We start from the raw sequence: 12,584 nt of genomic DNA on the forward strand, positions 1-12,584 counted from the left end.
CTTTAAGAGTTACAGTGCACTGCCTGTTCAAAAGAACACTTGTTCAGAATGGGCTAAATGCTTGGACTACGCTGTTGGTGCTTGCAGCTTTCTAGAGAACCGCTCATCAACATCTTCTCACTCAACACTGTTTCTTTGGGTCCTCAGCAATACAACTGCCATGACATATTTGCATCAATCTGCTCACGGTCAGAAACACCAGTGAAATAAGGCTACAGTCTGGTTCACAGGAAAAAACACCAGAAGCAGACTTCACTTTTTGGGGGCCCCAAACTAAAAGGGCCCCTAACAGCTATATATTTATCATGATGTTCAGCTTTGAAAAGTATTGTATTATGTTACTCTTCTAACTCATTGTACCCCGAAATAACTTACAAAAGGCCACCGAAGGACGTAAAAAATATGCAACTCAACTGTACTTCTACGTCAGAGGAAAACATTGTAGAGACATGGTTACTTATGTCGGAGATCCAGATTTGACTTACAAAATATAACAATTAAAATATGATCCATCTTATTCAAATTCAAAGCTCCACCTTGAACAGACCTTAAGTAAATTTAACCTTTAGCCTCTTTCATTACATTACAGTCATTTAGCAGACGCTTTTATCCAAAGCGACTTACAACTCAGTATCTATCTACACACCGTAGATGCAGCTACGGGAGCAATTTGGGGTTAAGTGTCTTGCTCAAGGACACAATGACATGAGACTAGCGGAGCCCGGGATCGATCCGCCGATCCTCTGATTGAACGACGGCCCTGCTTTCCACTTAGCCACTATTCACTTGAAGTAAAAATATGAATGCAGAAGTTTTACTGTACGCTATTGATAGTTTTACTATTGATAGTTTATAATTCTACTGTTGCAACATCTTTGATTTGATTTTCTTCTTCTATAACTGGGAAAAACATCTTTCCCAGTTAGCGAAACGGTGAAAAGTAAACACAGTGTTTGCCTGAAGCTCTCAAATTACAAACTCCACCCCTGAAACACACACACACAGGTCACCAAAACTCATAAACATCGTGAAATAGCCAACACTTTAGTAATTTCCATATAGCCGTATTCGTGGCTTGCTTTGACCTAACCACCTCGGTTAGAGTAGAGCATGGATATAACTCTAGCCAACTTATTCTGCTGGCAGTAACATCAGTAGTGTTATAAGTAAGCATCAAGTCATCCAGTCTTATAAACGGCGGGAACACAGGAGCAGCTTTCACAACGTCACATTCTGGTTTGGGTCTGCTTCCAGGTGGCTATCTGCTCCTGTTGACTCAAGGAAGGTGAAGACATGTCAGTTGAGTAGAGTGAACGCAGTCAATGAGACACCATCTTGCCGCTGCAGACGACGCCCTGGACGTCTGCGGAGGCCTGAAATCCAACAAAAGCACTCCCTTAGCTCCGCAGCAATGCACAAGTAGATCAGATGAGCGGTTCTCGAGATATGCGAAGGACGTCAAGACAGACAGAGATTCTTTGCTGTATAAAGCCAAAACTATAGTTGATTACTCTAAAACTAAATCAGAAAATTAACATGTAACAGTTTTGATTAACTTTGACTAGTCATTTAAAGGGGAACACCACCTAAATTAAACTCCAAGTGTTATTTCTAAGGCCAAAGAAAGTTCACGTTTCAACTTAGGCCATAGAAATAACACATTGGAGTTCTGCTCTCACTCACAAGTCTTAAACTTATGATCTTGTCCAGTAGCCTATACAGTCTGGATCTGCTCCATGGACAATAAGACTGGTTTTATTTGTTTCCTTCTTTTTACCCAAAATTAACTATATTACAATGTAGTGTTCTCAGTTTTGAAACAGACTTGGATTCTGGGAAATGTCTGACATATTTTAGAATAGAAGATTGATCAATTAATCAAGAAAATAATCATAAAATGAATCAATATTTAAAATAATACTTAGTTGCAGTTTTATATGTGTTCTATAGGATTGCAGATGTTTAAATTATTTGTTGTCTTATAGTGATTTGTCAGTTTTGTTTTATTATATTGGGGGGGGAGTATATACAATAATACATAAATTAGTTTTGGAAATGAATGACATTAATATAAATACCATCTGATTGGATTTGAGGGAGTGAGAGATTTGTGTGTGTGTGTGTGTGTGTGTGTGTGTGTGTGTGTGTGTGTGTGTGTGTGTGTGTGTGTGTGTGTGTGTGTGTGTGTGTGTTAGGGAGGAGCCCCACCAACCTCCAGTTTTCCAACATGTTAGAATCTGCGGAGAGGTGCTGCCCCCTACTGGGGTATAAACAGGACTGATGTCAACTAACAGTTTTTATATATTTCATTTTCATTTGACAACAAAATAATCTTAATTCAGAGTCCATTTACTAGATTGCTTCTGGAGCTATCAGTCACATCTCGTGGCCTCCATCAGTGGATTTGCTCATGGAGATGGATTGAACGAATCCAGCTCAACATATGATGCTTTGTTTCTGACATTCATTCATGTTTCCCAACACCGTGGATGAAAACACGTGATCACTCATGGAAACTATTAGTAAATTGTGTCTTTTGTTACCTGACTGACTTTATCAGCTCTTAAGGAAAAACTCTAAAGCCACTGAAATACCAGCAAACTCTATCAGAACTTAAGATCGCAAAGTGGGAGTTTACAGATATGAATTTGATTTCCACACAGCTGGACTTTAAGGAATAATTTAAAGTTATCATCTGTAATCATATTATATTTTTGATTAACAGTGTAGCTTTTTCTTAATTAATATGAAAGTCGTGGATGAATTTCAGACATTATTTTTTTTTAATTCTCATTCAAATACATTGCAATGTATTCTACTCTGTTTCAAAGTCTGAAAGTCTCCCCTTTCCTCTCTTTTGTTTCTAATTGGAATTAAAAGCCTGCTTTAAATCAGTAACATATAATTGCTTATATCTCCCCAATATTGTGGCTATTCACAACGCAACTTCAACTTTTTTCCTCTGTGTTGTAGGATTGATGAAAACATTTGTTCTTTGACTTTTGAACAGACATTTAAACGTGTAAGATGTCTGTTTGCTGTTTGGGAGCCCTCTGTTGCAGTTTCCAAACTCTCCTTGTGATAGCAGCAGACGACCCGCTGGAGTAATGACGTTAATCACATGTTGGACTGTGTTGAAAAACGAAATGGCAACATCATACGCTTCTCTTCTGCTTTTTTGGGATGCAGCTGTGGCGCAATAACCCGCTCGGCCCTCACATCTCACGCATCCGTGTGCGGGCGCGTTTCATCGTGACTCAGCGCGATGACACAAACGTATCAAATAATGCAGTCATGTGCTCAGCTGCCACACGCGGACATTCAAGTTTATCAGGCGTTCAGAAAAAGAAATCCCAACCAAAATATATCCATATAATGTAATTATGTAATTATATCAGCCTCCCTTTAATGGGTAACGATTCGACATATTTAGGCACGTTGCGTCCCATGTTTGTCCCTTGTATTTATCATATTTCTCCATTCAGCCATGGGTCAAAATATGGGACTTCTTCTTGAAATGTTGACTAAATGTATTTGGCATGAGATGTTTTTTTCGTATATGCAATGAAACAATAATTAGTGTTAGTCCAGCAAGTTTCACAATCAAATCCTGCAAGATGAAGGTATAAGTTCAATAATAAAATAGTGTCGTCGACACCGCACTGGACCAAGTAACTTTGTATAAGAGACATTTACAAACATTATCATCACATTTTATCAAAATAAGCAAACAATAAATAATTGGCATTGATAATAACTTTAGATTACGGAATAAATAAGTGTTATTTCGAATCAAAAGCCTTAATCATTTTTTATCAGGGCAAAGGGAAAGGGGACGTGCGCAAACAGTGTGTCCGCGCGCATCTCGTCGCTCATGAGTTTCCTGAGTCCAGCAGACTAATAAGGGATGAGGTGCGTCCTGTTAAGAAACATCACATGTTTTTGCGCACAGCGGCCCCCAGATTGAATTATTAAACATCAGGACAAGCAGGGGGGAGTACTGAGAGAGCTGGACGAGCAGAGAGAGGGACAAGCTCTGTCTGTCGGTGAACACATTCATAGTATTAGATTTTTTTTTTTAATGTGAATATAGGCAATTGTTTGCAAATATATAGACAATCAATTTTGCCTGCTGAACGGTGGAAATGGAAGCCCTGCGATACGTTTTTCTCCTGCTTTGTGCCTGCTTTATTTATCAAGCTGATGGACGCAAAAGTAAGTAGTGCTGCTTTAAAGTTATCCAGCTGAACTGAAGTTATGATATAGTTCTTTGAACAGTAGGTCGGACGATATCTGATATAGAAATATTCACTGCAGACCCATCATACATACTACATGTCCTATTATATAATATTCACACTGAAATCACAGATATGATTTAATCGTATGGGCCTTGTCTTAAAAGTCTGATGTCGCTGTATTTATTAAGTGTGAAATAGGATTTTGATATTCGATGTTTGTCTCACAGTTTCTGTTTTCATACCTGTTTGGTCACCCGCTCAGAGTCCCATGAGCTTAATTAAGACTTGAGCACTACAGACGGTCTCCGGTTAGAAACTAAGAGTAAATCCATACAAATATCTCGATAAAATCATGCTTATCTTAATAAAGGCCTATAATTCACAATAATGTCCAGCTGGTGTCACGATTCCAACGGGAAAAATTAAGAATCAAACAATTCAACAACACTATTACACATTATCAATGTGAAAATAACATAACGTTGTTTTCATTATTACAATTAGTTTAAAATGTCTATGTTTTGCATAGATGTCTGATGTTCCCACAAATATCTGGATTGTTTTCCTTTAATCAAATCACATAGATGGAATTTGTTGTTTCCATCTGACATCCGGTAAAATATGTCATCCACTCTCAAATCTAAATTAAGACAGAAGCCATGAGACAAAGGTATGATTTAGAGTACAATATAATTGATAAATAAAAGACATTTGGTTGAATCAGTTATATTTTCCTCAAGAGAAGACCAGATATTATTATCTGGTGTCAAAATCGTGATCATCTCCCTTACAGAACAGCTGGTGTTAAAAAAGTTGTTCAAAATTTTCCACACTTTTTCTGTTTTAAGTGTTTGGCATCTCAAGTGTTGAATTTCTGAAATATTTAATTTAAAATCATCTAGAGAAAAGCTGATCTCATGATTATCATTTGGTAGCTTCAAAAGGATCCTCACATAATACTCTTTCCATTCAAGGATTCCAAAGTCAGATGATTTAATTTCAAATGGGTTTTAATAGATTAGGTTTTCATTATTTTCTACACTGCATGTCAGGTGACACAGCTGAATTAAAAAAAAAGAGAAGTCCTTCATTCAAAGCAAAGACATACAATGCTTGCAGAAAACTGAGCTGCTTTTCAAGTTTGCAAGATAAACTTAATTAGAAATGACCTTGTATTATAATAATGAAGACTTTTTCTGGAACTTTTTTAGAAGCAAGATTAAGGAAAACTCCAATACAAGACTATGATTAACGAAAAAGTTTCACAAAGGGATAGACAAGTTTAAGTTTTCCCTCAGTGATATTGACAGCATATTTGAAGGGACCTGGGATTCTTAAAATGTGCTTTGCTCTCTCTCTCCAGCATATGGTGACATGTTCCCCCACAAGCATATGATATCAGGGAAATCACCATTTCCGATTCCACCAATCCCTGGCTGGGATCCAGACACCAACCCATGGGATGACTACCTCTACCCTCCATTAAACCCAAAGCCAAAAGAACTCATGCACCACAAAGGTGAGTAACGTCATCTTTGTCCTCTGGATTCTTCCTGTCATGTTTTGAATTTTTCACATGAAATACCACTTTTTCTTCAGGTAAACCAAAAGTTCATCTGACCAGCGATGGCCCGGCTCTCAATGGCTCTTGCATCTCCTTCACCGCAAAGCTGGACTACCCTCCATGCCAGAAGGAAAATGCCAACGGGGACATTGTTTGGAATGAGCACTGTGAGGACGGTACGGACCTCGAGGCCTCAGGTGCTGCCAAAAAGCAAGGCCAGGCCACGCCCTCCAACACATTACATCATTGTCCGTTACAAAACACAACTGCGTCATGAGACAGCAATAATTACTTTTTTGAGGTCAACAAACAGAACAGACATATAATCAATTTATAAAGTTGGTATGGTGAAGATGCATATGCCTTTTTACACGTCCAGCAGCCAAAGAGCAACATTAGCATTCATTTGGAGTTATGCTTCTGTCCACCTGGTGAATGTAAGTCCAATGCTCACTCTCCTTTTGGTTTGGTTTTTGGTCACCACCAACTCCTGAGGGAAAAACCCTGCTCGTCAGCAGTTTAATGCTCTATGTTCACCAGCTAACCATTGACTTAGTCTATCTACTCTATCTGTTTGATCGAGTGGATTTATTTTTATTTTTTTGAAAACAACTGCCGGCTCCTGCTAGAAATAAGGATGGTGAGACCGAACCAAAACATTTAAGTTGCAGGCTGTAAAACCAAAACAATGAAGGCTGAAAGAGGCTAAAAAGGTCCATAGAGCTGAGAGGAGCTGCAAAGTGGGAGATGATTATCTATGGGATTTGTCCCAGCACGCAACCCCTTTCACATTAAAAGTAGTCATTTGACCTATCGTTGATATAAAATATAAATTAGAGCAGAGACAATTTTTTAGTTTTTAAATAACACAACCTCCCTCTCTTCTCTTCTGAGCAGCCAATGGACAAGTGCGTTCTGGCTACGTGTACAACTGGACTTCCTGGTTGGACGACTATGGCTTTGGGAAGTGTACAGACGTGAAAAAATGCAACGTGTTCCCCGATGGGAGGCCCTTCCCTCAGAGCAACGACTGGAGCCGCAAGAGCTACGTTTACGTGTGGCACGCAATGGGTGAGACACGCTGGTTTTCAGATTCGCACACCTGCACGCGCAACAAACAAAATGAGTAACTGTTTAACCCTCAATCCGTCTTCTCTGTTTGTCCCAGGCCAGTACTTTGAGACATGTGACGGTTCCTCCTCCAGTTTGACCATCAACACCACCAACATCCCTCTGGGTGCAGAGGTCATGGAGATCATGGTCTACAGGAAACGTGAGCGCAGGAAGTACAGCCCCCTCACCACTGACAACACCATCTTCTACGTCACAGGTGGAGACAAACTCAAACATGCAGCTCATGCAACTTTTAACATGTTTCAGCCAAACAGACAGATACAAACACAAGGAGAAACCTTGAGAATTCATTATTTGTTACTCCCCCTACACACTCTCTCTTAGATAAGATCCCAGTTGCAGTTAACATCTCCCAGAAGGCTGCGGTCAACCAGTCTGAAAATGTTTTCTTTCGTGGCGAGGACGTGGTCTTCAAAGTCCAGCTCCATGACCCCAGCGGCTACCTCAAAACCGCAGCCGCCATTGACTACATCTGGGACTTCAGAGATGGCAACCAGCTGGTGACACACCACGATGTGACCACACACGCCTACAGTGCGCTGGGGAGCATGAGTGTGAAGCTGGTGGTAGAGGCAGCGTTCCCTGTAGAGTGTCCGCCCACCTCTGCCCCCCCGACCCACAGGAGCTCCACGTCATCACCTCCCACAGGTACTGGGCACAGACACTTAGATCTGACCCAAGGTGAAACATTTCCATTCTACTCATTTAAATTCATTAAACTATATTTAATCATGCCATAAACAATTTTAAGCAAGTTAATCTGGAGGTGCTTCATTCATTCACGTATTCATGTAGTCACACTGGAACAAACATATAGCGATTATTCAGAGTCAGTTTCTTGCAGCACTGCTTTTGATAACACAAGCTACTGTTGAATTTTTTTTTATGTCATTTTCAATGCCTTTGGAGGGGCAATATACGATTGTCAGAGCAATATAATATATAATATAATATAGTATAGCAGATAACAACTATTTGCTATGTAAAGATGAAGTGGAGTAATGTCGACCTGAGCAGAAAATGAATGAACCAAAACTATCAGCATGGTCCATACCACAAGAGGTAAGTAAGAAAAATAAATGATTTGTCATTTGAAGCGTTTACGCTGTTAACCTCAGGCAGGACACAAGATCACTGCTGTCACACAACTAGTCCTGCAGTCTGTCCTTGATGGACAAGACAAAGCAAGAAGCAACTTTCCCTGCAGAGCGAGTTGAAGCGTTACCTCACAAAACTAGATGTGCCATAAATGTTTTCCTGTGTCTCTTGCTCCAGAGGCTCCCACTCCTCCACCTCCTGGTACTCATGCTGGGACTGTCAAGATGGAGACAACCCAGGGTGAGCTGCATAGCCAACAGTGTATTTGTTATGTGTGTATAAGAGAGAAAGAGAGCGACTGAGGAAGTGTGTGTATCCGAGCAGGAGCTCATTCAATATTAATGAAGACCAAATAACTTGAACATAAAATACTTGCATCACATACACTCACATTCTTGTCCAGTGAGTCTATATCTTGTCACTTTTTTCCTCTTTCAGTGCCACCCAGCACCAGTCAGCCCCTTCCCTCCTCCTCCTCTCCTACTGCCATGACAACAGGCCAGCCCACCACGGAGACCCTCTCCCCTACTGTTGCCAATGCAACCCCAGAGTCAAACCCCACAACCCTGGCCTGGCTCCGGACCAGGAACCTCAACAGCAACGGGTGCTACCGCTACGCCTATGGGACCTTCACGGGCAACATCACCATTATCGGTAGGTGTTAGACTGCACTTTCAAAGCGGTGCGAGTGGCTGTGTGTCACAGCGTCTTTTATGATAGTAACACCAGATGACGCCAAAGTCAGACAATTTTAAACTGAACACATAGTGGCTTTAAGATATACTTGGAAAAAAGTGGTGGATTATTATAATAATATGATCCTTTTGAAAGGAAATTATAGATCAGTTTACTGTTTACAGTGTAAGGATGACTTTGGTGATCCTCTAGTCCTTAGTTCAACATTTCTATTTGTCCATTGTCTGATTGGTTTATGACCAAATAACTGCAAAGCGAATGAGATCATCCTCAGCTGTACTTTGTGTTAAAACCCTGTAAAGCCTGACACATCATATAATATTCAGAAAATTCTGATTTTTTGATATTGAAGTGTTTATTGGACCTTTAGTCAAAACAAATTAAAAAAAAAAAATTGTATTTACATATATGATATTTTTTTTGTATCACATTTGATACATCAGGCATATTTGTCAATTTATTGATCACAACAATGTTTATTTTAGAAACAATAACTAATGATTTTCATTGCTTTTGGGACATTTGGAACATTTCAGTTGGTTTGGTTCTTATTTTTTCCCAAACAGCAACCTTTTTACAACCTGTGTGTTTCGCCTCGTGGCAGGCAAAGCACAGTTTCTGTCCTTTTTCAGGCAAAGATGGACTTTACATTTCCCACAGTAGACATGGGAGAAGTGATTGCCTGTGCATTGCTTGCATCTGATTGTTTACTCTGAATTTCTTTTTTTAAATTAATGAATTAATGAATTAACAATATAAAAAAGGTTATGATAGCCAAGGATTTTCTTTTTTATACATAAAAAACATAAATTTTCACTCAATTTAGCTTACTACCTTTAATTACTTTAATTAAATGACCAAAACAGTGTATTTGGCATTGTGATATGGCATAATCCAGAGTGCATAATTAAATACAATACAAGAATTTACAGGTGAATTATTACCTTATAAACCTGCTGTATCATATTTGATACCTATGTTTTCAACACGATTTTACTATAAAATAAGGAGTGAAAAATTAAGTAATTATAGTTTGCTTCAATACAGTAAATAGTCATATTGAAATATTAGTAACACTATAAATGTTATTCTTACCGTAACTGTTTCAAAATTAGCAACGATTTCCCTGCCGAAAACGAAAAAGTCACTTCGTGACGGTTGCCATTTTGGAAATGGAATTTAAATGCCTGCTACTGACTGCAGTGCATGGAAACTCCACCAGATGGTAGCAGACATGTATAGGATTGTATACAACAGTTTTTTCAGGAAAGTATTGCTCATGTTAATTACGTAGAGGTCTCTGAAACTCACGTATCAAATATGATACAAATGGCGGCTATTATCAAATATTAGTGGGCTAAAAATGCTAAACTAAGAAAATAAACATGGTTAAATGTATCCACCCTCACTGAGCTGCTAGCATGGCTGTAGACTCTTGGTCTTTTTTTTTGGAGGATGACACAAAATCAATTCAGTGGGATAAAATATTGTTTTCACAGAGTCAAATGCCAAAAGTCAAATGTAACTCTCATTCCTTCTTTTCATTGTAATTTTAAACAAGTAGACACCATAGAGAGTGAACAAGTGACTGTGTTGTCCAGCTCCACTGAGCAGAACAGAGCTCCAGTCTCCCAGTCAGCACGGCAAATAGCCAGTCAGTGGTAGTCATGTGAAACTGGCCTTTTGTGTCCTGGGTTTAATTCTGTAGTGATTTATGCTCAAATCTAATAATTTAAAAAAAAACCTGTTTTTATATTCACATTTTAATGCAATGGAAGGATTGTAATATCAAAAGTGTTACTCATCTATAAATTGATCTACTTGTGGAGTCAAACACACACACCCTCCACTAAAAGACACTGAGCTTCATAATTTTAATGTTACAAGAAGATGATTACACATCAAAGGCCAACTGCTTGAATCTGTTCTCCGCAGAGCCCAACCACGCTCTGAACAGCCAGTCAAACAGTCGCATTGTGGATGTGTCGGCTGCCAGAGTGACCAACACTGACATCAGCTTCCTGGTGAAATGTCTGGGCAAGTAAGTATACATTTATTGCTTTATTGAATTTAAATATAAAAGTCTATGTTTTTATTAGTGCTTCTCTCGACTGTTATTCGGTGAAATCCAAAATTGTGTCTCCAGAAAGAGAGATTTTTAATTGTCATGAAGTGGCCCTTTTTCAAATAAAATGTTTTATCAAATCAATACAACAAGAAGTAAATAACATGCAGTTATATTGGACTTCAGTGATATACATATTATTTGAATTATATCGTAGTGATACAAAATCACAGTTAAAAATTCCCACAATCACGATAAGTAAACTAGGAAATTAGAGATTTATTAGATAATCTAGTCAAGTCATAACACAATTCAAAGTCTTATTGTGAAGAGTTGAAAACCGTCTAGATGTTACATGTTCTATATAACAGATTTTATAGTAATTTTGTGCTATAGCACATTCAAATTATTCTTAAAGGAAAAAGGTTTCAGAAAAAGAAAAGGATTGGTGGTTTTATTCAACCCTTCATCTTTCCATCCCCTCATCCTCAGCATCCCCACTTCAGCCTGCACCATTGTGTCAGACCCCACCTGTACTCAGGTGCGCAGCATTATGTGCGATGACGTGCCGCCATCGACAGAGTGTGAAGTGCATCTCAAGCGAACTTTCCCTGAGCCGGGCACCTACTGCGTCAACATCACCCTGGAGGACTCCAGGAGCCTGACCCTGACCAGCACCACCGTCACCATCAACAAGTCCCAGGATACACCTGGTCAGTTACACAAAGACATTTATTTTGATATCCTGCGCAAGCTTTAACATACAGCTTTGTAGAAGCTGGACAGATTGATGTTCTCCGTCTCACTGCTGTTCTCTGTCCCTGTAGTGTCCAAGACTTCACACACTGCAGAGGTGGTGCTCTCTTCGACCGCTGTGCTGGTGGCTGTCTTTGCATTCGTTGGCTATCTGGTCTGCAAGTAGGTAGTCCTGTACAACTGACTAGTCTTAAAGTTTCTCCTTATACACACAAAATGTCTCTGCCATTTCTTTCCGTGTCATTTTTCCCACCAAACACTCCCCTCTCATCCATCCTCTCATCCCTTATTTCGCTCCTCTCTCTCCCAGGCATTACAAGGTGTACCGTCCCATTCGTAGGTCACTGTTGGAGGATGCCAGCGGCCATGCTGGGGTCAGAGGACGCATGGTCCGTTTGAGGGAGGCACTCTTCGCCTCCAGCGAGGAGAACCATCACCTGCTGACTGAGAGACGCCCTGTGTAGGCTCTATAGCTCCAGCTCCTTGTTCTGCAGTCATTGGATGAGGTAGTTGCTAGGAGATGAATTAGGCTCAAATCATGGCTGTTTTCTAATAAAAATAATTGCTGTATTGCAAATTTTGTGCCAAGTGCTGCTTTGCAGTACAGTTTATACTGTTTATCGTGATACTAATCAACAGTTCAGTATGAAATCAGTGAGATGGTTCTCAATATAAAATGTATAGTGACATCGCATTCTCTTCCTCCGCTGAATTAATTGATAGAATTTTAAACGACAAAAAAACTAATTCAAGAAATGTAGTGAAAACTTGAGCTGAGGACTAATAAAAAAAGGTTGTGAACTAACCACTCTCTTTTGAAGACTGTCATTTCTCTCCATGTCTTGTCATATAAATTATCTTAACCTTGCTTTAGTACAACCACAAATGACCCACAGATGATTCAATATATATTTTTTTGTTACTATTCACTTCAATGATTTTAAATCGAGGTTAAAGCTGAAAAGTGTATTGTGGATGGTGATCCCAAAATCCCAAATGAAATGTGGACTTGCAACGTTTAAATGTCGGT

At 39.4% G+C, this 12,584-nt stretch overlaps 1 protein-coding gene across 2 annotated transcripts; it reads left to right on the forward strand.

The window, feature by feature from the left end:
• The first annotated feature begins 4,058 nt into the window (after window positions 1-4,058).
• Window positions 4,059-12,440, forward strand: gpnmb (glycoprotein (transmembrane) nmb). Of its 2 annotated transcripts, none has more exons than XM_068710596.1 (12): window positions 4,059-4,215; window positions 5,605-5,760; window positions 5,841-6,002; window positions 6,703-6,876; window positions 6,974-7,135; window positions 7,264-7,587; window positions 8,215-8,277; window positions 8,476-8,691; window positions 10,669-10,774; window positions 11,291-11,511; window positions 11,626-11,716; window positions 11,865-12,440. In XM_068710596.1, the coding sequence occupies exons 1-12, from the start codon at window positions 4,146-4,148 to the stop codon at window positions 12,016-12,018; spliced, it is 1,899 nt and encodes a 632-aa protein (XP_068566697.1). In that variant the 5' UTR covers window positions 4,059-4,145; the 3' UTR covers window positions 12,019-12,440. The 2 variants fall into 2 exon arrangements, with proteins under 2 accessions (XP_068566697.1, XP_068566698.1); XM_068710597.1 differs by having other exon boundaries at window positions 5,841-5,981.
• The last annotated feature ends 144 nt before the right edge of the window (window positions 12,441-12,584 follow it).

The sequence above is a fragment of the Cebidichthys violaceus genome, unplaced genomic scaffold, assembly GCF_023349555.1.
Source record: "Cebidichthys violaceus isolate CVI_PGR_0920_01 unplaced genomic scaffold, fCebVio1.0.p SCAF_16, whole genome shotgun sequence".
Taxonomy (NCBI): Eukaryota; Metazoa; Chordata; class Actinopteri; order Perciformes; family Stichaeidae; genus Cebidichthys; species Cebidichthys violaceus.